Below are 20,508 nucleotides of genomic sequence, written 5' to 3'. Positions count from 1 at the left end.
CAACAATGCCAAACAAACTGTGCAAAAGTACATGTACTTAAGTAGCTTTCTGAAGTAATTGTACCAAATTGTAGTTTTGACTTCTACTTGACTATTGTAATGAAGAACTGTACTCTTAAAAAATAAAAATAGTTACTCATTAAACGGTGAGTAAATCTGGGCAAAAATCATGGCAAAAGCTTCATGTTAACATGTAAAATAGATGCAGTGTCATGTACTTTATTCTTCATTCTTTGTTTTTTGCATATCCTTTGGAAATACATCATTTTATGTTTTGTTTTTCATAATTCATCCATCCATCCATCCATTCATCCATCCATCCATCCATTTTCTTCCGCTTTATCCGGGGCCGGGTCGCGGGGGCAGCAGTCTCAGCAGAGATGCCCAAACTTCCCGGTCCACGTCGCACACCTCCTCCAGCTGTTCTGGGGGGACCCCGAGGCGACACCAGGCCAGCTCGGAGACATAGTCCCACCAGCGTGCCCTGGGCCTATTCATGTTACTACTAAAACATAAATCAGACTTTTACACTCAAACAGTTTCTCAGTACTCATAGTTTTATCCACTCGCCTCCGGGTAAGACTGAATGGACTCGAGACAAAGTATTAGAGAAACAAAATGTCTTTTTTTTTTCTCAGAAATTCCTCCACACTCATCCACACTTGAAATAGTAGTGAGTTATTTTTTGCACAGTTTGTTTCCGAAATAGACTACACATCATGAATAAGCAAAATGAACAACACCTAAATAGTCTCCCCTTCCCAAACCCGTCGATCCAATATTGGGGTGTATTGATTTCAGTGGCCTGTATTTATTGACTCATTTTGACCAAAAAAAAAAAATCACTCCTGCGTTACTGAGAGCTGAGCTGTCTTTTACCATTTTTTTGTAAAGGTCAAGGTCAAAGTTTATTTATATAGCACAATTAAAATATGACACTGCCCATAAGTTTCACACAAGAAAAAATATACACTTTGAACTTTGACACTCAAAGAAAACTCACTTTCCTGAATGTTTTTCCTCATAACTGAATTCATTCAAATCAGACTGCGGTTTGCTAGTGCCATGGTCTTTGCTATTGAGGAGATTAACAATAGTTTCTGAAGTCATGCTGGACCTGGGGGGCCTTTTGTTCCATGCAGTGGCCCAAAAAATATTGCTCTCAAACACACTTTAAACTTAACTATTTACATTAATACAGAAAGGAACGGTGTATGCTTATCGTCATAATGATATCACACTAAAACGTGTGCTTTGTTTTGATTGGTTGATTCAGTGGTGACGTGGGTGAATGACATTAACATTACAAAAGATCCTCCACTGGATCACTGGTATAGGTCTTACTCTCACTTGGGTCTTGTTATGATGGTAGAGTGCAGTAGTAGAGTACTCATCTCTTTCTCTCTTTTAGTTCAGTTTTCCATTATTTTGCAGTTCCCAGGGATGTCTGATGGTAAATCTAACTACACTTTGGGACCAGGTTTGAGGTTTGAAGACGTTGCCGTGAACAGATCATGTGATGCTCTTTTTGACAGTGAGCTATTAGCGCTGCAGTCAGAGGGACACATCATCATCGGAGGACTATTCCCTTTGCATTATGTGGCTCCGCAGTCGGAGCAGAGCTACAAAAGCAAACCTCGACTCACAGCATGCAGTGGGTCAGTGTACCATAGGAAAATCTTGCATATTTATGATATCTACTGAACTTGTGTTAAATGAAAATATCTGAAAAGGTGACATATGGGTTTTAGGTTAGGTTGATTACAAGTGAAATGGGTTATAATGAAAAATCATAGGGAAATAGTCACATTTGATCAACAGATTTTGTTATATGTTATTGTTTCATCTTGCTTGCTGCACCTGATGTGAAAAACCAGTGTGAATTATCTCCATAGAAAAACAAAACAGAGCCCAGTCTCATGCCTCATATTGTTTGACAGCAGCATTAGCATATTCAAGTGAACAAACTGTGTGTTTAGTTTTGACTTCAGGGCCTTTCGATGGATGATGACAATGGTGTTTGCAGTGGAGGAAATCAACAGAGACCAAACTCTGCTGCCAGGGCTTAAGCTGGGTTATCGGATTATGGACAGCTGTGACCATGTCCACACCAGCCTGCAGGCGCTCCTCTCCTTACTCTCACAAATGGATGAGAAAGCTTCGCCAAAAATGGAGAAAGCAAAGTTCCAGCGGAGTATTGTCAGTAGTAGAGCGGTGGCAGAAAGCTCCTTGTCTGGGTGCTTGGCTGGTTTACCTGTGGCTGCTGTGATCGGACTGGCTTCCTCCTCTCCCACCAGAGCAGTGGCACACACTGTGGGTCCCTTCAATATCCCCCTGGTGAGAATACATTGGCTACCTGCATGAGTGATTGTGTTTGCATACTGCTGAAAATGTAATCCGTATAGTTGTGTGTATGAATAACAAATAAGAGCTTTAACCTCTTAACCCCCACCTGAACCGAGCAGATTTTCTATAGAGTGGCTTGACTTAAATCTAAAAGTTAAAAAAAAATCAAAAACATCGACAAAAGCAAGGATGAAAATGCAACAAAAAAAGTGAAGGAGTGACAAAAACATGGCAAAAAAATTAACAGCAAAGTGACAAAAACGTGACAATATTGCAACAAAAAGCAACAAAAAACGTGCCATAAAAGCAACAGAAATGCAAGAAAAACAGAACAAAAATGTGGCGAAAGCTTGACACAAAAGTACTGAAAAAAGCCAAGAAAAAGCAGCAACAATGGACCAAAAAAAGCAACAGAATTTGACAAAGACGTGACCAAAAAAAGTGAAAAAAAAAAGTTCAATAATTGTGACAAAAAAGATACAACCACTTTTGTAGGTCTTTACTTTCAAATGAGGCGTTACACTGTCGCCTTTAATTTAGATTTGGGTAAAGCCGAACTGGAGAAAATGTGATTGGTTAAGTAAGAGGTTAACAGTTGCACTTGCAGCATTTCGACAGTAAACATTGTTATGGAGCTCTTTAATATGTCTAACTTTTCTAACCGCTTTTCAGTTTCTGATTGCTTTCTCCCATAGGTGAGCTACTTTGCCACATGCACGTGTCTCACTGACAAACAAACGTATCCATCATTTCTGCGCACTGTGCCGAGCGACCTCTTCCAGGTTAGAGGTCTGGTCCAGCTGGTCACCTTCATGGGCTGGCGCTGGGTTGGCACCATAGGAACCACAGTAAGACGTCTCTATTTCACCAGCATTGTCAAATACAACCTTAGAATCAACACATTTTATACATGTGTTTGTCATTATTTAGGATGATTACAGTCAATATGGCATTCAGGCATTTACGCGTCAATTCAGGGAACGTGGAGGATGTGTAGCCTTTCACATCACTCTTCCCAAATCCCCGTCTGTGGCTCAGATTGGGAGTATGACGGACAGACTGCAGAGCTCAACAGCACGAGTGGTGGTGGTGTTTGCAACAGAGGGCCAGCTGGTGGCACTGTTCTCCGAGGTAGATTCAATGCTGACGGGTTGAAAAGTTAAACAAAACTTCTCAATGTTGCGCTATAGCCTACGAATGAAATGAAAAGTCCTTGCAGAGGATATGTGTACATTCTTAATCATGCCATTTGCTGTTGCAGCTGTCTCAGAGGAATGTGTCGGGGATCCAGTGGGTGGCCAGTGAAGCGTGGGTGACCGCCAGTCTGCTCACCTCAGTCGGTTTTCAGTCTCTCCTGGAGGGAACAGTGGGCTTCTCCTTTCCTGGTGTTTTTATCCCAAAATTAAATGACTTTTTACTGAGCGTCCGCCCCTCACCAAGACCCGGGATGGAATTTGTCAATCTGTTTTGGGAAGAGCTGTTTGACTGTAAGCTGAACTTTGATCCTATAAAAGACAATGGCGTTGCAGTAAAGAAGAAGTGCTCAGGTTTAGAGGATCTTAGTGACACCGACAGTGGATACACAGATGTCTCACCGGTTAGAATCTCCTATAATGTTTATAAAGCTGTCTACGCCATTAGCAACGCACTGCACCGCCTATTAACATGTGATGGTGGGACATGTGAGCTCTTGCCATTTACTTCAAAAGAGGTAAACAAACAAGCAAACAAACAAAACAACAACACTTACATGTTTGCTTTGATTATTATTACTTTCTTGATAGTTATTGAACCATCTCAAAGCAGTCAATTTCACCGATCATTTTGGGGAAAAAGTACATTTTGACACCAATGGGGAGCCAGTTCCACTATATGACATTATCAACTGGCAGAAGGACAGCGAAGAGAAAATGAGGTAAACATGAGAAGATGATTAGAAGTCTTGGGTGAATATGAATAGAACCTGGATCTATGTTCTGTTTAGATTCATAAAAGTGGGCAGTTATGATGGATCAGCTCCGATGGGACAACAGCTGCACATAGAACAGGACACTATAGTATGGACCAAAGGACAAAGACATGTGAGTTTGATTGTTTTCGCCCCACTGTTTTACAAGTCATTATTTTACTTTTTTTTCTTCTTCATTTGTGCAGGTGCCCTTGTCCCAGTGCAGTATCCCCTGCCCTGCTGGCACCAGGAAGGCCACTCGTATGGGACAGCCGCCATGTTGCTTTGACTGTTTGCCCTGCGCTGATGGAGAGATCAGTAACCAGTCAGGTACATTACATTGGTGTGTGTTGTATGATTTGCTGTGATGCACACTATATTGTAGTTTTAGTTTTGGTCTAAGCCTAGAGGATTTTTGTTGTTGTTGCAGTCCGATTGTAGGATAACAAAAGCATTAATATAATTCGTATGTTTAGGACGCTTGAACTTTGGAAATGAAAGCAGTATTAAGTAACTTGTTCACCTTAATAAATCCTTTTCGTGTTGATGGGATGTTTGGCGGGTCTTTCATCTCCCCCTGGTGTCTCTGGCCAGAAAACCACACTTGCAGCTTTCCCTGCACTGGGTCTGAGGCCCCAATACACACTAATGGAATCACAAAGAAGAAGCTAACAGGCTAACGGGTAAAGCTAACTGTGGGCTAGCGCCACTTAAACAGTATTTACAGCCAACTTTGAATGAAAAAAAATGATCTCCATTGTGTAATTGGATGTACAATATCCCTCTCTCTCCCTTTGTCTTTTCTGTCAGTGTAGTATTTACTCTCACGGACAATTAATGAGTAAAAAACCGAAACATGCTACGACACCTGCAGTGGCGCTTATGGCCTCTAGGGGCATGAGTTAGTTAGTATTGCTTTAATGGTGGGGTAAACAATATTTTCTTTCTTCTCCTTTACCAATACCAATATTGTAAACGCTGCAATTTGTAAAAAAGTATCAGTATCAGTATCTCAAAATAGCAGGTTTTTACAAATCGCTAACACAAAAGTAAGGCTCTAAATTGGCACATTGTCTGACAAATCCTTAAAGCAGGTCAATGATTGAGATGTGTGGGAGGTTTTCTGAGAGAGAAACAAGTACAAGAGTAGCAGCAAACAGTTTGTGCTCCTCTACGTCCAACTTTCACAGCTTAAGAGTTTGTCATAGATTTTCTTGTAGCTTACACTGGAGGCTTGTGTGTTTTGTGCAGGATCAACAGAATGCACCAAATGCCCTGAATACTACTGGTCCGACAAAGAGAAAGTCACATGCATTGCAGGCGTGGAGGAGTTTCTGTCCTACTCTGACTCCATGGGCATCATCCTGGTGACGTTGACGTTACTGGGCGTGTCCCTCACCACTGTCATCACCACCGTCTTCCACCGTTTTCGCTCCACACCCATCGTCAAGGCCAACAACTCTGAGATCAGTTTCCTGCTTCTTGCGTCGCTCAAACTGTGCTTCCTGTGTTCTCTGGTGTTCATCGGTCAGCCATCGGAGTGGACATGCCGCATCAGACAGGCAGCGTTCGGGGTCAGTTTTGTCCTCTGTCTCTCCTGTCTCCTGGTTAAGACCATCGTGGTGCTACTGGCTTTTAAAGCCAACTCGCCCAGGTCCAAGACTCTGCGACTGTTCGGGCCCATTCAACAGAGGATTCTCATACTGTGCACGACAGCTCCTCAGGTCAGACAGCTTAGAGAGATATCTGCATTATTTCTTTGAGAAGACTAAATCTGTGCTTTTTTCTTTTGTTGAATGTTAGATTTGCCTGTGTGCCGGCTGGCTTATAGCAGCACCTCCTTTTCCATTCAGGAATCCAGACTACCAAGCTTCAACTGGAAAGGTAGTGGCCTGTATGAGATTCCCAATATGAGTCATTATTAATGGAGACCCAAAAATGAAACGTTAAAGGGACACAGTGTGACAAAAACATCTTCTCGCATTTGATACCCTTCATATTTGAAAAGTTTAATGTCTTATGTTTCCAAATTGATCCCCTTTTCCAGATTGTTTTGGAGTGTAAAGAGCCCTGGCCTCCAGGATTCTACTTAGTTTTGGGCTACATTGGACTCCTGGCTTTCTTCTGTCTCCTGCTGGCCTTTCTTGGACGAAAGCTCCCAGACACCTTCAATGAGGCGAAACTAATCTCCTTCAGCATGCTCATCTTCTGGGCCGTGTGGCTTAGTTTTATTCCGGCTTATGTTAGCTCTCCAGGGAAGTTCACTGTGGCAGTGGAGATTTTTGCTATATTGGCTTCTAGTTTTGGACTGTTGGTTTGCATTTTTGTTCCCAAATGTTACATCATTCTACTTCAGCCGGAAAGAAATGTCAAAAAGGCCATGACTGGGAAACTTTCAAAATGAATGTATTCATGTTTTGTTTTTTAATCACCACAGACAATAAAATACAAAATGTGTGGAAAACAGTGTTGTGCATGAAAATAAACTGAGATAATGATTTCATTTAATGTGTTTCTTATTCAGTGAAAAAGCTGAAAATGAAATGGCTTAGTGCTTTTATAATGACTTGGGGGGTTAAAATATGGGTTTCTTTTCTTTTTTTTTTGACAAGGGACTATTTCTTCAAAAAGCCTTTGGTCCTAGTTACCCATCTGAAAGACAGAGGGACAAATCACAGTAAGTACTTAATTTAGTGAGGTAGAAAACTGCTTTTATTATGTTGCTGTATCATTATTTTGGTACAATGACAAACAGACATGCATATATTCATACATACATACATAGTGGTGTTTGAGCAAATAACTGTTTAAACTACAATATAAACTATATAAACACAAAGTTGCATTATACTGTACTTTCGGACTATTAGGAGAACCCCTTAACCCCCGTCTTAAACAAGCGCATTGTCTCCAGTTTTACCCAAATCTAAAAGCTTCTTGACTGGAGCTTACAGTCTAATGGCCAATGTAATGCCCCATTTGAAAGCTAAGACCTACAAAACTGATATCAGCTTCTTCCTTGTTTTTGTTATCACGCTTTGGTATTTATTTATTTTTTGGCTATTTTAATCACGTCATTTTTCTCACGTTTTTGCCATCTTTTTGTAATAACGTAACTGTGATCTGATCAGGCCACAACAATGTGACCAAAACATGTCAAATAAGCAACATAAACAAGATGTCAACACAACCCCAAATCATAACAAGGAAGCTTACTTATGTTGGTCTTAGCTTTCAAATGAGTTCGAAAGCTCCAGTCCAGAAGCTTTTAGATTTGGGTACAGCCGAACTGGAGAAAATTCACTGTATTAAAGCAATTGTTTACCTTAATAAATCCTTTTCATAGTCCCTCTGGGGGTAATACAAGTGTTAATGGGATGATTGTGGGGTCTTTCATTTTCCCCAGGTGTCTCTGGCCAGAAAACCACAATTGCAACTTCCCTGCCTCTGGGTCGGAGGCGCAATACACACTAATAGAATCACAAAGAAGAAGCTACAGGCTAACGGGCAAAGCTAACCGCGGGCACTTAAACAGTATTTACAGCAAAGTTTGAGCATTGTGAAATTGGATGTACAATATCCCTCTCTCCCTTTGCCTTTTCTGTCAGCGCAGTATTTACTTTCACAGACAATTAATGAGCGTAGAAACGTAAAACGTAGCATGCTATAACACCAGCAGTGGCGCTTATGGCCTCTAGGGTGAGTTACTTAGTTCTGCTTGACGGTGGGGGGTGAGAGGTTTATATTACAATTCTGAAGCATCATTTTGCTAACATTTTCCCCATGACGTGTTTTCTTGTATTTTTCTCTGGTTTGAACAGGATAATATAACACTTTGGTGCGAAAATGCTTATCAATAAACCAAACGCCGATGACAAAATAGCAAATATCTCCACAGCGACGGTGAACTTCCCTGGAGAGCTGACATACGCTGGGATAAAAGCGATCCAGACTGCACAGAAGATCACCATGCTGAAGGTAATAAACTTGGCCTCATTAAAGTTATCGGGGAGTTTACGAGCCAAGAAAGCTAAGACCAAACATATCACTGCCAATAGTCCGATATACCCCAGAACAGCACAGAAGGCCGCCTGGGAGCCTGTATTACACTCTAAGACTATTTTTGTACTGCTGTATGTAAACACCTTGTCTGGAAATGGTGGGCTTATCTTGAGCCAGGCAGCGCAAATCATAATTTGGACTAAAGTACAAGAAAAAACAATAATTCTTTGCTTTGCGTGACCAAACGTCCCCGCGGCAGAGTCTCTGGGAAAAGTCGCTTTGAATGCGGCCACAACCACAATAGTTCTCCCTAAGACACAGGAAATGCAGAAGGCAAATGTCACTCCAAAGGCACTGTGGCGCAGCATGCACGTCCAAACGGTGGGCTTTCCAATGAACGTGAGCGGACACAGGAAACAAAGGAACAAGGAGAAGAGCAGGAAGCAGCTGAGCTCACAGTTGCTGGCCTTGATGACCGGGGTGTCTCTGTAGAGAAGGAAGATCAGGATAGTGGACAATGACAGAGCTGTCCCCATCAGAGAGACAACTGTAAGGGATATACCCATTGCTTCGCGGTAGGAAAGGTACTCCACACTTTTGGGAATGCACTGATCTTTGAAAACATTGGACCAGTATTCTTTAGGACACGGCGTGCAGTCTATTGCTCCTGTTGAAAAGAAAATTGAACATGGGTTTGCATTCATTTACACACATTTGAATTCCAATGGTCTTCAAACCCTCACCCAAACTGAGCACATTTTCTCCAATATGGCTTTACCCCAAATCTGAAATCCTCTTGGAAAAAAAAAAGATGTCAAAATAGCGACAAAAATGAGACACAAACGAGGATGAAAATGCAACAATAGAGTGAGGAAAAAGTGACAAAAAAGCCACAAAAATATAACAAAAAAGTGACAGACAAGCGTCGAAAATGCAACAAAAAAATCTACTGATTAGCAACAGAAATGTGACAAAAACGTAACAAAAACGTAACAAAAAAGTGTCAAGAAAGCGATGAAAAAGTGACCAAAACGCAACAAAACAGCAATGAAAAAAACCAAAAAAAAGTGAGGATAGCGTGGCAACAATGTGAGGATAAATATTAGTTTAGATGAGTTTTGTAGGTCTTAGCTTTCAAATAAAGAGTTGTGATGGGCGTTCAGATTTGAGTAAAGCTGAAATGGAGAAAATGCGCTCAGTTAAGGCGAGGGTTGAGAGGTAAAAAATAAAGTTGAGAGTCACTGCTATTGAGAAACGCTTCAAGTCATCTATCATTAATGTCCCAGTCATGGGAGGAAAAAGTTAGTACACCGTTTCTTACATTTCTGCCTATATTGGTCATAAAGTGTTGACTGATCTTCATCAAAAACATAAGAATGTGTTTGCTTAGACTAATACCACCCAAACATTTACATTTCACATTGTACTTTTCTGTAGTTGCAGATATGTGCACGATTGAGTTGAAACTTGGACCATTCCTCTTTACAAAACTGCTGCAGTTCAGCAAGATTCAGGGGGTGTACTCACTTATTCCTCCCTGTCCTGTGAATGTTTACATGTTCGGGCCAATAAAAATATGATAAATGTAAATGTGTGTGGTGGTATTAGTTCAAGCAGACACTGTTTAGTCACTCTCATGATTTTGATGAAGATCAGACCATATTTTATGAAAAATTTAGGCAGAAATGTGAGAAATTCCAAATAGTGTGCCTACTTTTCCCTCCCACTGTATAATATTCAATACCTGTAGTATTAGCAATAGTTCCTTCAGTACATGGGATACAGTCAAAGCAGCAAATAGGTTTTCCTTTAATTTGAGCCTTCCTTGTTCCCAAATGACAATCAGTTGAACACACCGATTTTGGGGCCTTTGTGAAAAAAACAAACAGACAAACAAACACAAAACTAACATTAAAAGCTTTGATTTTGGTTTACAGTTGTCAGGATTTTACCATTTGTCCCGTTCTCCAGACGATATCTTCTTCGTTAACTCTGAGCTCGTAGTCTGAGTCTCCCTCTGCTGAAGTGAAGTGGCCCACTGTGGCGTGGTGCACTTTGCCCCCTGACATCTGCCAATTTATCAGGTCATAAAATGGAGGAGGGTTTCCACTGGCGTCAAAGAACACGATATCGCCAAACATGTTCTGAAATTTCACCTCCTTCAACTTCTCTGTCACCTTGAGATTTCGGGGAAGCATTAGTTCTACTCTTTGGCAATAATGAACAGTTGTTTTTTTTTTAACTGCACACGTACCTTACCTCTTTCGCGCTAATTGCAGACACATTCTTGCACATGTGATTTGTTCCCTGAGATGCTGGCTGGCAGAATAACGTCTTATGTAGAGCGTGTGCCACTGCGTATACAGCATTGTACACGTTATAGGACACTCTCAACTGTGTCACATCAAAAAAAACATCAGAATCGCGTAGCGTCTCATTCCCTGTGCAGAACCCCTTCGCTTCCCCATTCACTGATGGGCTGCATCCTGTCATAACTCCCCAGAACTCCTTCACAAATGCAGCTTCTGGGTTGGCGTAGGGGTTGATTTCTGTAAGGAATGGCTTTAGATTTGGAATGGCCCTTTTGTGCACGACGAATCCCAATGCTCCTCCAAACGACCGGTACATTTCTGGTGTCGAGGGTCGGGCCGCTGTGATCCAAGCCTCACTCGCGATCCACTGAACGCCCGAAACATTTTGCTTTACTATTTCAAGCATTAAAGGGCGAAAATCTCCCTCCGGAACAAAAGCCAGAATGACTTTGACGGTGGACTGCTTGATCATGTCCACCACACTGAGGATCTTGTCCATGGGATATGTCCTCAGAACGGTACCAACAAAGGCGACACAGATTCCAAGTTTTTCAACCTCTTGTATGAACGCCGATACACCATTTCTCCCATAGTCATTGTCTGACTGTATAGCTCCGATCCAGCGCCAGTTAAACCGTTTCACCAGAGCTGCCAGCGCTTTCGCCTGGAAGTAATCGCTGGGAATTGTGCGGAAAAATGTTGGGTATTTGACTCTGTCGCTGAGGCAGGCACAGGTGGAGAAGTAACTCACCTGCAAGAAACAGAGGATACAAGAAAACTCCTCAGACCACCTCCATTGATCTGATTCATAGTGTTTTTGAACATGTGGAAATGTGGCAAATAAATGAAACAAAAAGGTATTGCCTTCATACTGCTTGAAGTGAATACATATTTGGGTAGAAGAATGGCACAATGAACAGTAAAAATCAAAACAACAACCCTGAAATAAATCACATTATAATGCTTACGACTGGCACTTGAAATGGCCCCAGAGTCCCGGCCACAGCTAAGGACTGCGACGACCCCGATTCGGCGATTAGTGCAGACACGGCGGGCGCGCAGGCGGGGGAATAATCTGCCCTCTCCACACCGCCAGCCAGAGCGAGAGCTGCGCGCAGGGAGGTGCCGGGAGACGCGCACGAGTTCAAAATCCTGTAGCCCACAGTCACATTCGGCAAGAGATGAGGGTCCCTGTTCACTTCCTCAATCGCAAAGATCATCACCTGCGTCCATCGGAAAGCTCGCAAGTCAAACCTACAAGTTCAGTCAGTGTTACATAATGGACAGAAAAGCAGCGTTCAGTGACTGAGACGACATCATCCTACCCTGCACACTTGGCTCCTGCAGGTTGGCTGTTAAATGTGGATGTACTGAGGACCTCTTTGTTGTAAACTGGGAAAATGCCCCCAATCATGATCTCTCCCTCTCTGAAAAGACTTGGCACGTTCAATGGCCCCAGTAGCCTGCAGTTTGAATATGCATCGACACAGTGAAAAAGCAGGAATAGTATGGCTATATCCGGCATCTTCCTGGTGTCTCAATCTAGCTCCGATAAGAAATGTAGAAAGATCAGAGGTGCTTTATTAAAGGTTCCATGAAACCCTCAGGGGAGTCGACATTGGCAGATACTGTAGGAAAGATTGCAAGACTAGTATGATGTACGGACTATGTGTGTGGCCACTAGGGTGTCTGCAACCCTGCTTAAGTTAGTCCATCAAAATCGCTCAATACAGTAACTTTATGATTGAAGAAAGACATAAACATTATGTGTCTGTATGTGATACACCACTACAATCAATGTCCATCTTGTCTGAGTCAAAGATGGCAGACACTGGGGGGACACAAAGTTCAAGAATTGCACCCGAAACTATTTTGCTTTGAAAGAAGTTTATTAATCACTTTGTCACCAATACAAATGAGTTTTAATAATTACATGTATTTGCCAAACCAATGTGAGTCAAAAACATACAACATTTGTTTATTGTTTCTTATTTGTATGTATTTAATCAATAATTTCAACGGAAAAGTATATCAAATCTATGCAGTAAAAGAGCTGTAATTACAAACCCCGGGCCTGAACCTTTACTCTTAGAAGTTTTTTGGAGTTTTGTTGTGGTCTAAATATTATAATATAGCATTTAGGAAAGAATATGCATATCAGTAAACCAAAAGTAGAAGCCAGTATCGCAAATATCTCCACGGCGACAGTGAACTTTCCAGGAGAGCTGACATAAGCTGGGATGAATGTGATCCAGACTGCACAGAAGATCAACATGCTGAAGGTGATGAGTTTGGCCTCATTAAAAGTATCAGGCAATTTACGAGCCAGAAATGCAAGTACAAAACATAATAGAGCTAGACAGCCGATGTATCCTAACACAGCCCAAAAACCTACAGCAGATCCGAGATCACACTCTAAGATAATCTTCTCTTTGTAGTGTTTCATGTTCATCTTTGGAAAAGGTGGGTTTGTACTTAGCCACAATATGCAAATGACAACCTGGACTAGAGTGACCATGACCACACTGAGTCTCTGCTGAAGAGGCCCGAACCTCTTCATCATGGAACTGCCAGGAAGTGTGGCTCTGAAGGCCACCAAAACCAGTAGGGTCTTCCCCAAAATGCAGGAGATACAGAGGACAAAGGTGATGCCGAACGCTGTGTGGCGCAGCATACATGACCACTCAGAGGGACGGCCGATGAAGGTCAGAGAGCACAGGAAACACAGTTTCAGGGAAAACAGAAGCAAGAAACTAAGCTCTGAGTTGTTGGCTTTAACTATTGGAGTTTCCTTATGTGTTAAAAAAATTATAAAGACCAGAAGAGACAGAAATACGCCAATACAACTAAATATGGTTAATAGTGTGCCCATGATCTCTTTGTAAGAGAGGTATTCAGTGGGTTTGGACAGACACTTGTCCTTGAGTTCATTTGGCCAGAACTCAGGTGGGCAAGCCATGCACTCAGTAGAATCTGTAACATAGGACAACAAAAGTTATATTATTTATGATTTTTATTCATACATGTGTACTTTGGCTTTTTTGAATGATTAAGAGTTTGAGAAGTTTAAGAACTTCTAAGAGAAACCACACATTACTTTATCCCCTGTTCCATAGTTTGATAACCATATATTTTGCTTTCTCTTTCCTCTCACCTGACTTGTTACTTATAGTTCCCTCTGGACACTCAAAACAATCAAAGCAGCACACAGGTCTGTTTTTGTTTATGGCTTTGCGAGTCCCAGGTGGACATGGCTCCCTGCATACAGACTTCACAACCTGATATAAACATATCCATATATTAGTGACATAAAAACAATCTCATGGGTGTTCCTGGAAATAATACCTTGTTGTTTCCTCCACCCCATGTTATCTTAGAGTTAATGAGTTGAAGATTCTCTCCCTGTGTTAAAGACGTGTCATAAATGCCAATATTAACAATCTCTACCGAGCCATTATCGCTGATCTGCCAGTTCACCAGATCATAGCGAGAGGCCGAGTCTCCATTCTCATCAAAATACACTTTGTCACCACTGCTTGTGGTGAAGTTCACATGGTGTAAATGTTCAAGTACCTGTGCAGATAAAGATGGCATCAGTGTTATTATAAATACATGTAATATACTTACAAGAAAATTAGTATTATTATTTTATATATCCCATTAATATTACAATGTTTAAAAGTGTTTTTTCAAATATATTAGTCTGTGTGATTACAACTCACATCTTTGGGCCGGACTTCACTCTTGTTAACGCATGCCTTCCCTGTGGTGGGGTTCAGTCCGTTGCTACACTGCAGTAGTGATCGAAGGGCGTGTGCCAAGGAGTACACTGCCTTGTACACATTAATCTCTGTTCTAAACTCTTTGAAGTCTGCATACCCATTGGGAATTCCCAGCAGATCCTCCGAGCCTGTGCACATTACGGAGGTATTGGAGGGAGTGAAGCTGCAGCCGAACATATGCCCCCACAGAGCTTTGACAATTTCACTCTGGGGTTCATCCAGTGGTTTTAACTGAAGCAGAAAGTCACGGAGACCAGGCTGGCTCGCTTGCGGTAAAGCGAAGCCCATTGTGCCCTGTAATATGTTCTTTCTCTCCACAGTAGCCAGCTCCCTCTGCGTAATCCATGCCTCGGTGCCAATATACTGCTTTCTCGGGATGTCATATCCCTCAAACTTCGACAGAAAGGAATTGGCATATGACAAGCTCATGAATAACAGTACTACTTTGGCTGTGGAGGTTTTCAGTGCTTCTACAACGTGATCATGAGATTTAGACTTCCAGTACTTCACAGAGTATTCAATACATATACCATAATGTGAGGATAGCTTTCCAAATGTTTTGAGGCCTTCTGAAGAATACAATGACGGGCTGTAGATGATTCCGACCCAGCGCCACTCAAAGTACTTCATGAGCTGCAGGAGAGCGGAAATCTGGAAGAAGTCACTCGGCACGGTTCTGAAGAATGTTGGGTATATCTTCTTGTTGCTTAGACAGGCGCATGTAGAAAGGTGGCTTAACTGGACAGAATACAATGGAATAAATGTATTACAAATGCACTTTGTTGTGATTAACTTTTTATTGTATTTGGTGAGTTTTATCACAGAGGCAATTGAAATACTGTGTATGCTTTCATGCTTACATGTGGCACAGACAGAGGGCTAACAATGTGGTTGATGTCTTGAGTCACTCCTGAGGAGGAGTGACCGATCAGGCCTAACATCCGACCATTGCAATTCTCTTTTCCCTCACTCACAGCCTGAACAGCTGCTCTGACCACATTTTCACTTCCACAGCCGTTGTAAAGACGATAACCCAGTCTCACCCCCTGAAGTAACTTTGAGTCCTGGTTAATCTCCTCTACAGTGAACATGATGGTGCGAGCAAATCTCAGCTCCCGGTAATTCCACCTGAAAACACACACAGACAAGAGACAACACATGCATAGCAGTAACAGTAACAGTAACTTGTCAAACTTTTCACAGGTAGTATATACAGAATTACTTTGAGCATGTTTCATAGGGCAGAGCTGTATAATCTGTATTAAAGCGCTTCCTTGAACTGGTGATGGTGAAAAGACCTGCTAATATAAAATCGGCTTCTTGCGAGAATTCCAAGAACCCAGTTCTACCAATAAAAGTACAGGTCTGGTTATCGCAGTTAGTCCCTGCAAGAAAAGTTAATAAAAACATAGCAAGCCGCCCCATCACTGTGCCCTGCCTCCTCTAAGTCGACTCCAGACCGATGTGCCACATTTATAGTCTTTTCTCAAATCAGACAAACTGGAGCAACCAATCAACATGCACCTTCGACTCTCAAAAGATTATGGAGTTTTTGAGCTTCAGTGTCATGGGACACTGGGACACTTTTCCTGTAATGTTTTGAATTGGTCAATTTAGTTACTTATCTTGATTTATCGGATCTCATATATATATATATATATATATATACATACATATATATATATATATATATATATATATATATATATATATATATATATATATATATATATATATATATATATATATCTATATATCTCAAGTTGTGAGATATGAGATAGATGGATACAGACGGACAAAATGGTAATGGCGAACCAACCGGACATTGTGGTGGTGGACAAAGAGCAGAGGAAAGCAGTTGTGGTCGACATAGCAATACCAAGCGACTTCAACATCAGGAAAAAGGAACACGAGAAACTAGAGAAATAACAGGGGCTCAGAGAAGAGCTGGAGAAAACCTGGAGGGTGAAGGCATCAGTGGTGGAGTGGCTCCAGCAGATCCCAGGAAATACATCAGACATCTCGGTCCAGAAAAGTGCAGTGCTAGGAACTGTATATATATATATGTATATATATGTATATATGTATATATAAACATTAGCATCTGTCAATTCAGTTATTTTCAATGATGATAGCACTTTCACACTTTCATTGCACATTACACCTTGACAAGCTTCTCAAAGCACCTCATGGTGTCATTATATATTCACTCCATATTTGGTGGTGGTAAACTAGTGAAGTCACAACTGCCTTGCAGAGAGGCTGAAAGACAACGAGGCTGCCAATCTGTGCCAATAACCACTCTGACCACTACAGGACCCGGGGTTTGCACCACCAACCACCAAAACAAAAAAGATAATTTATGAGCCTTATAGAAGAAGTTGTGGGGGTCAGGAAGGTCAAGTTGATCGAAGGGCAGGAGTGGTAAGTAAGTAAAACTTTTTTTGCTCAAATCAGTCATTTTAAGAACAATTATTGCTAGTTTGCAATGTATAACTAGAGACATAAGAAAGCAATAATCTTGATCACAAAACTTCCAACCAGCATTTTTTATTCACTTTAAAGGGGCTGGAAGCAAGTTCGCCATTAAGCTCGTGCATGACGGCAATTCGGGCCGAAGTGACACATTTTTGAGTGACCGTACAGGATTTTAGAGGCAGTTGTGGTGAACAGGTCTGAGCTTCTATACATTAGGACATGGCTGGAACATGTAGGGGGAGGAAAATACTTAATTTTAACATTTTTAAACTCCTTATAGTCCCTTTAAGTTAGTACATCATACATCTTTCAATTGTACAGTATGTTACCCTTGTGTTTTTTTCTTGTGTCATGTACTGTCCTTTTATATGAAATTTTCAACATAAAAATAACAAAACACATATAAATGAAAAATTATACAAAGGGTATACAAATCAACAATCAGTTTAGAATATTAAACTAAAGAGCATTTGGCCATAAATATCTCAGTTTTGATTTGCAATCTTGCTGTTATTTGCTCCATATGATACACCTCTTTCAGTTTATTTTTCCATTGGGTGATGGTGGGGGGCTGAGGTTTGAACCAAGAGACCATAGTTGGGAAATGTTACAATTTGATCTGAGGTTGCTCGGGAATAATCCCAATATTGTGACTTTCAGTTCCAATAGAATTTCAACACCTAAACAACTTTTTAATTCTAATAATACATTTGTTTTGGACAGTACAAATATGTGAGTGTGGTCTCCCACCTGACCACAGCCCCTCCAGCATTTGTCTGAAGTTTTTGACAAGTAATGCATTTTTATATGTTGACTGTGCACTTGTTACTTCAAAATTAAGCTATGAGGGACGTTTTCCTTCTCTATTACAGTTAAGACATTTTGGACTTGTATTTCTAAACAGGCACCTAAAGGCAGAATGGAACATTGATTGATCCTTTACCCTCAGACCAAAATTGTGATAAAGTACTGATCCACATTATAGTATAGCTCTTAAAGAATATGTAAATGTTTGTTACTCTACTGATCTGTGGATATAAAACTGGTCACCACACTAGCTTAAAGCGTGACACATGAAAGGAACTCAAATGAACACATATTAATAGCCGGAAATGAGTAGGCCTACAGCTGATATTTTATGCCATATCACTTTTTAAAAAATATTATTTTGTGGTAAGCTACTTAACACAATCAAGATGTACTAATGTAGACGTCAGCTTCTCACATAAATGTAGATCCACTTGCTTTAATGTTAGAAGATAGGCTTGTGTTTAAAACGGACCTTTTTGTAAGGTATATATTATATATATTTTTTAAATTCCTGCAGTCCATATATTTGAAGAGTTTAGTGGTGCTAGGCTAGTGCTAGGCTAGCACATGTCTATGCTAGTAGCCTGCATTAAAAACAGTCTGACCCAAGCACAGTGCACCTGAGGCAAATCACTTATAACATCAGACTACCGATATAAATGTGTTGACTGAACAATTCTTGAAAAATAACCATTTTGCTTTTTTTTCTTATATTTGAGCAGCATCAGCTTCCTAGTTGTAAGCTACGCAGCGGCGGAGTGATCTGCTAGGTGACCGGATCTACAGTAGTTTGTTTACCTGCGGTCGGCATTACTACACGTGGAATTTACGAAGGAGCTTTCTACAAATCAGATATGGCAACATTTGGAGGACTACCCGATGAGTTTTTAATGCAGGCTACTAGTTACCATAGACATGCGCTAGCCTAGCACTAGCCGAGCACCACTAAACTCTTCAAATATAGAAATCAACAACACTCTGGATAACTAGAAAATGAGGCCCTATGTCAAAAATCCTGAAATATCCCTTTAAAGACTGTCTAAATCGTGTTATATTTGACATTTGTTGTAGTTATGGTTAATGTGTAGGCTGCATGACTCGCTGTCACACCCCCATTGGGTACTCAAAGCGCTTCAAAGCACCCTTTTGTTTTCATGCACACACTAATATAATCCTTCATGCCACCTTAATTATTTGATTAAGATGTCACATGCCTGTAAGATATACTGATATCCTGTCAATTTTTTCGTTTACACTTTATTGTAACACTGAAGTCGTCATTACATTATTCTGCTCTATTGGCCATTTTTCATATTCTTACCCTGTTCATTCAGCTGTGTTGTGTCACTGCTTCCCCTTTATGGACTTGTAGCCTATTCTAACTACCACTAAGAAAATTAAAATGCAGTTTAAAGGGCATGCTTGCAGTTAGCCCACGGTTGGTTTGCCTCTTGCATCATATCTGCCTAAATGCTTCACATCTGGAGTAGCGCTTTGTCCATGTTTGCTTTTGATAAAATGTATGTTAAGGCACTATACACTGTAGACCGCCCAGTGCTTGACCACTGCCTTAAACTACAGCACAATCAAAGCAGCATGGCAGGCTGCGAAGACAAATCACTTTCTATGTAAATATAGTTCTCAGTCTGGACTTTTATTGAAAGAAATCCAGTGTTTTTCTGCAACTGTGACTTTGGAGAAGAAAAAACAACAGCCATGTGCACATGACTATGAGATATGTCTTTACTAAAAGATACTTTTATAGGAAATTCAGTTCAAACAACACATTGACGACTAATCATAGTAAAAACAAATAAAATGTTGCTTTAACATATATGGGTCTACTGTGTTCTGAAAATCACCACACATTTTACAAATATTCCAACATTGTTTCCATACATCCCTATATTCATCCATACTGAACACTCTGATGCTTTTCTTTTTGACTGTGATATTTGGCGGATAAGGCAAACCGAGCCGTGTGGATAATGTGCAGCAGCCAGCAGTAGGAAGGCCATTACAGACCATAACAACGGCTGCAGAAACGGTTTCACAAACAGTAAAAGGAAACACTTGAAAACTGACCAAATGAAACCCATAACAAACATTAAAGGTAATGGAGAACAATTTAACTTTGTGACAATGTGGACAGATTTAGGAGCACAGGGTAATATAGAGCTTGTACTAAAAACAGAGATCCACTCCACAACATGACTCGAATGAAGAAAGGTCATGGCGGATAAAACGCATAAATAAGTCAATGTAGAAAACAGCCCTTTTGATACAAATCCGACATTGATTGTGTTCAGAGATGCTCTGAGTCGTAGCATATAGACTTCGAGCAGAAGGACAGGTGTAAGTGTTCTCCAATAGTAACAACCTACAGTAAAACAAGGAAAATGTAGATTAGGATTTGTGTTGTGGAATCTGCTACTGATTTAGACAGCATTTACCTTTTCCACAGAAGACAGGTAGCATCTGTAGCAAGACAAACATCAACACACAAAAAAAAGAAACTGGACTTTAAAACCCGCAATTTGCCGTTATTTTACAAGGACATGAGTTTCGTGACAATCAAAACATGTCTGAAAAGTTAAAGCAAACCTGGAGACTGCAGATCCACAGAGTATTGGCTGCACAGGACACATGCCGATCGCAGCCAGTGATGTTAGAAAGAATAGCTGAACTTGGATTTTTGTTTTTAAGATTGTATTTGTTAACTGATAAACTGTATAGAACATGAGCATCTTCCAGGTCAAGTGAAATGTTAAAAACACATTTGCAATTCTGTCAAGGAAAGCAACAGACACAGGGTTAGAATAGTCTTTTG

General features: G+C 40.8%; 4 protein-coding genes across 4 annotated transcripts; 1 reads left to right on the top strand and 3 right to left on the bottom strand.

The window, feature by feature from the left end:
• Positions 1–2,013: 2,013 nt before the first annotated feature.
• Positions 2,014–6,698, top strand: olfcu1 (olfactory receptor C family, u1; the record flags this gene model as incomplete). The annotated part of the gene is made up of 9 exons (XM_079565553.1): positions 2,014–2,337; positions 3,277–3,477; positions 3,608–4,057; positions 4,131–4,261; positions 4,331–4,427; positions 4,501–4,624; positions 5,546–6,018; positions 6,098–6,178; positions 6,342–6,698. The coding sequence occupies 9 exons, from the start codon at positions 2,014–2,016 to the stop codon at positions 6,696–6,698; spliced, it is 2,238 nt and encodes a 745-aa protein (XP_079421679.1).
• A 1,357-nt stretch (positions 6,699–8,055) lies between these two features.
• Positions 8,056–10,494, bottom strand: LOC306969837 (extracellular calcium-sensing receptor-like; the record flags this gene model as incomplete). The annotated part of the gene is made up of 3 exons (XM_079565538.1): positions 8,056–8,963; positions 10,041–10,164; positions 10,249–10,494. The coding sequence occupies 3 exons, from the start codon at positions 10,492–10,494 to the stop codon at positions 8,056–8,058; spliced, it is 1,278 nt and encodes a 425-aa protein (XP_079421664.1).
• Positions 10,495–10,534: 40 nt separating this feature from the next.
• On the bottom strand, positions 10,535–12,022 carry LOC306969829 (extracellular calcium-sensing receptor-like; the record flags this gene model as incomplete). The annotated part of the gene is made up of 3 exons (XM_079565526.1): positions 10,535–11,359; positions 11,577–11,862; positions 11,934–12,022. 3 exons carry the CDS (start codon positions 12,020–12,022, stop codon positions 10,535–10,537), a joined length of 1,200 nt encoding a protein of 399 aa, XP_079421652.1.
• A 645-nt stretch (positions 12,023–12,667) lies between these two features.
• LOC306969821 (extracellular calcium-sensing receptor-like) lies at positions 12,668–16,581 on the bottom strand (the record flags this gene model as incomplete). Its single annotated transcript, XM_079565513.1, has 6 exons — positions 12,668–13,581; positions 13,763–13,886; positions 13,954–14,181; positions 14,331–15,128; positions 15,251–15,518; positions 16,577–16,581. 6 exons carry the CDS (start codon positions 16,579–16,581, stop codon positions 12,668–12,670), a joined length of 2,337 nt encoding a protein of 778 aa, XP_079421639.1.
• Between the last annotated feature and the right edge of the window lie 3,927 nt (positions 16,582–20,508).

This window comes from Gobius niger (assembly GCF_951799975.1).
Source record: "Gobius niger genome assembly, chromosome: 1".
In the NCBI taxonomy this organism is placed as follows: Eukaryota; Metazoa; Chordata; class Actinopteri; order Gobiiformes; family Gobiidae; genus Gobius; species Gobius niger.
The sequence above is the reverse complement of the archived record's forward strand: the minus strand, read 5'-3'. Positions and strand labels throughout refer to the sequence as shown.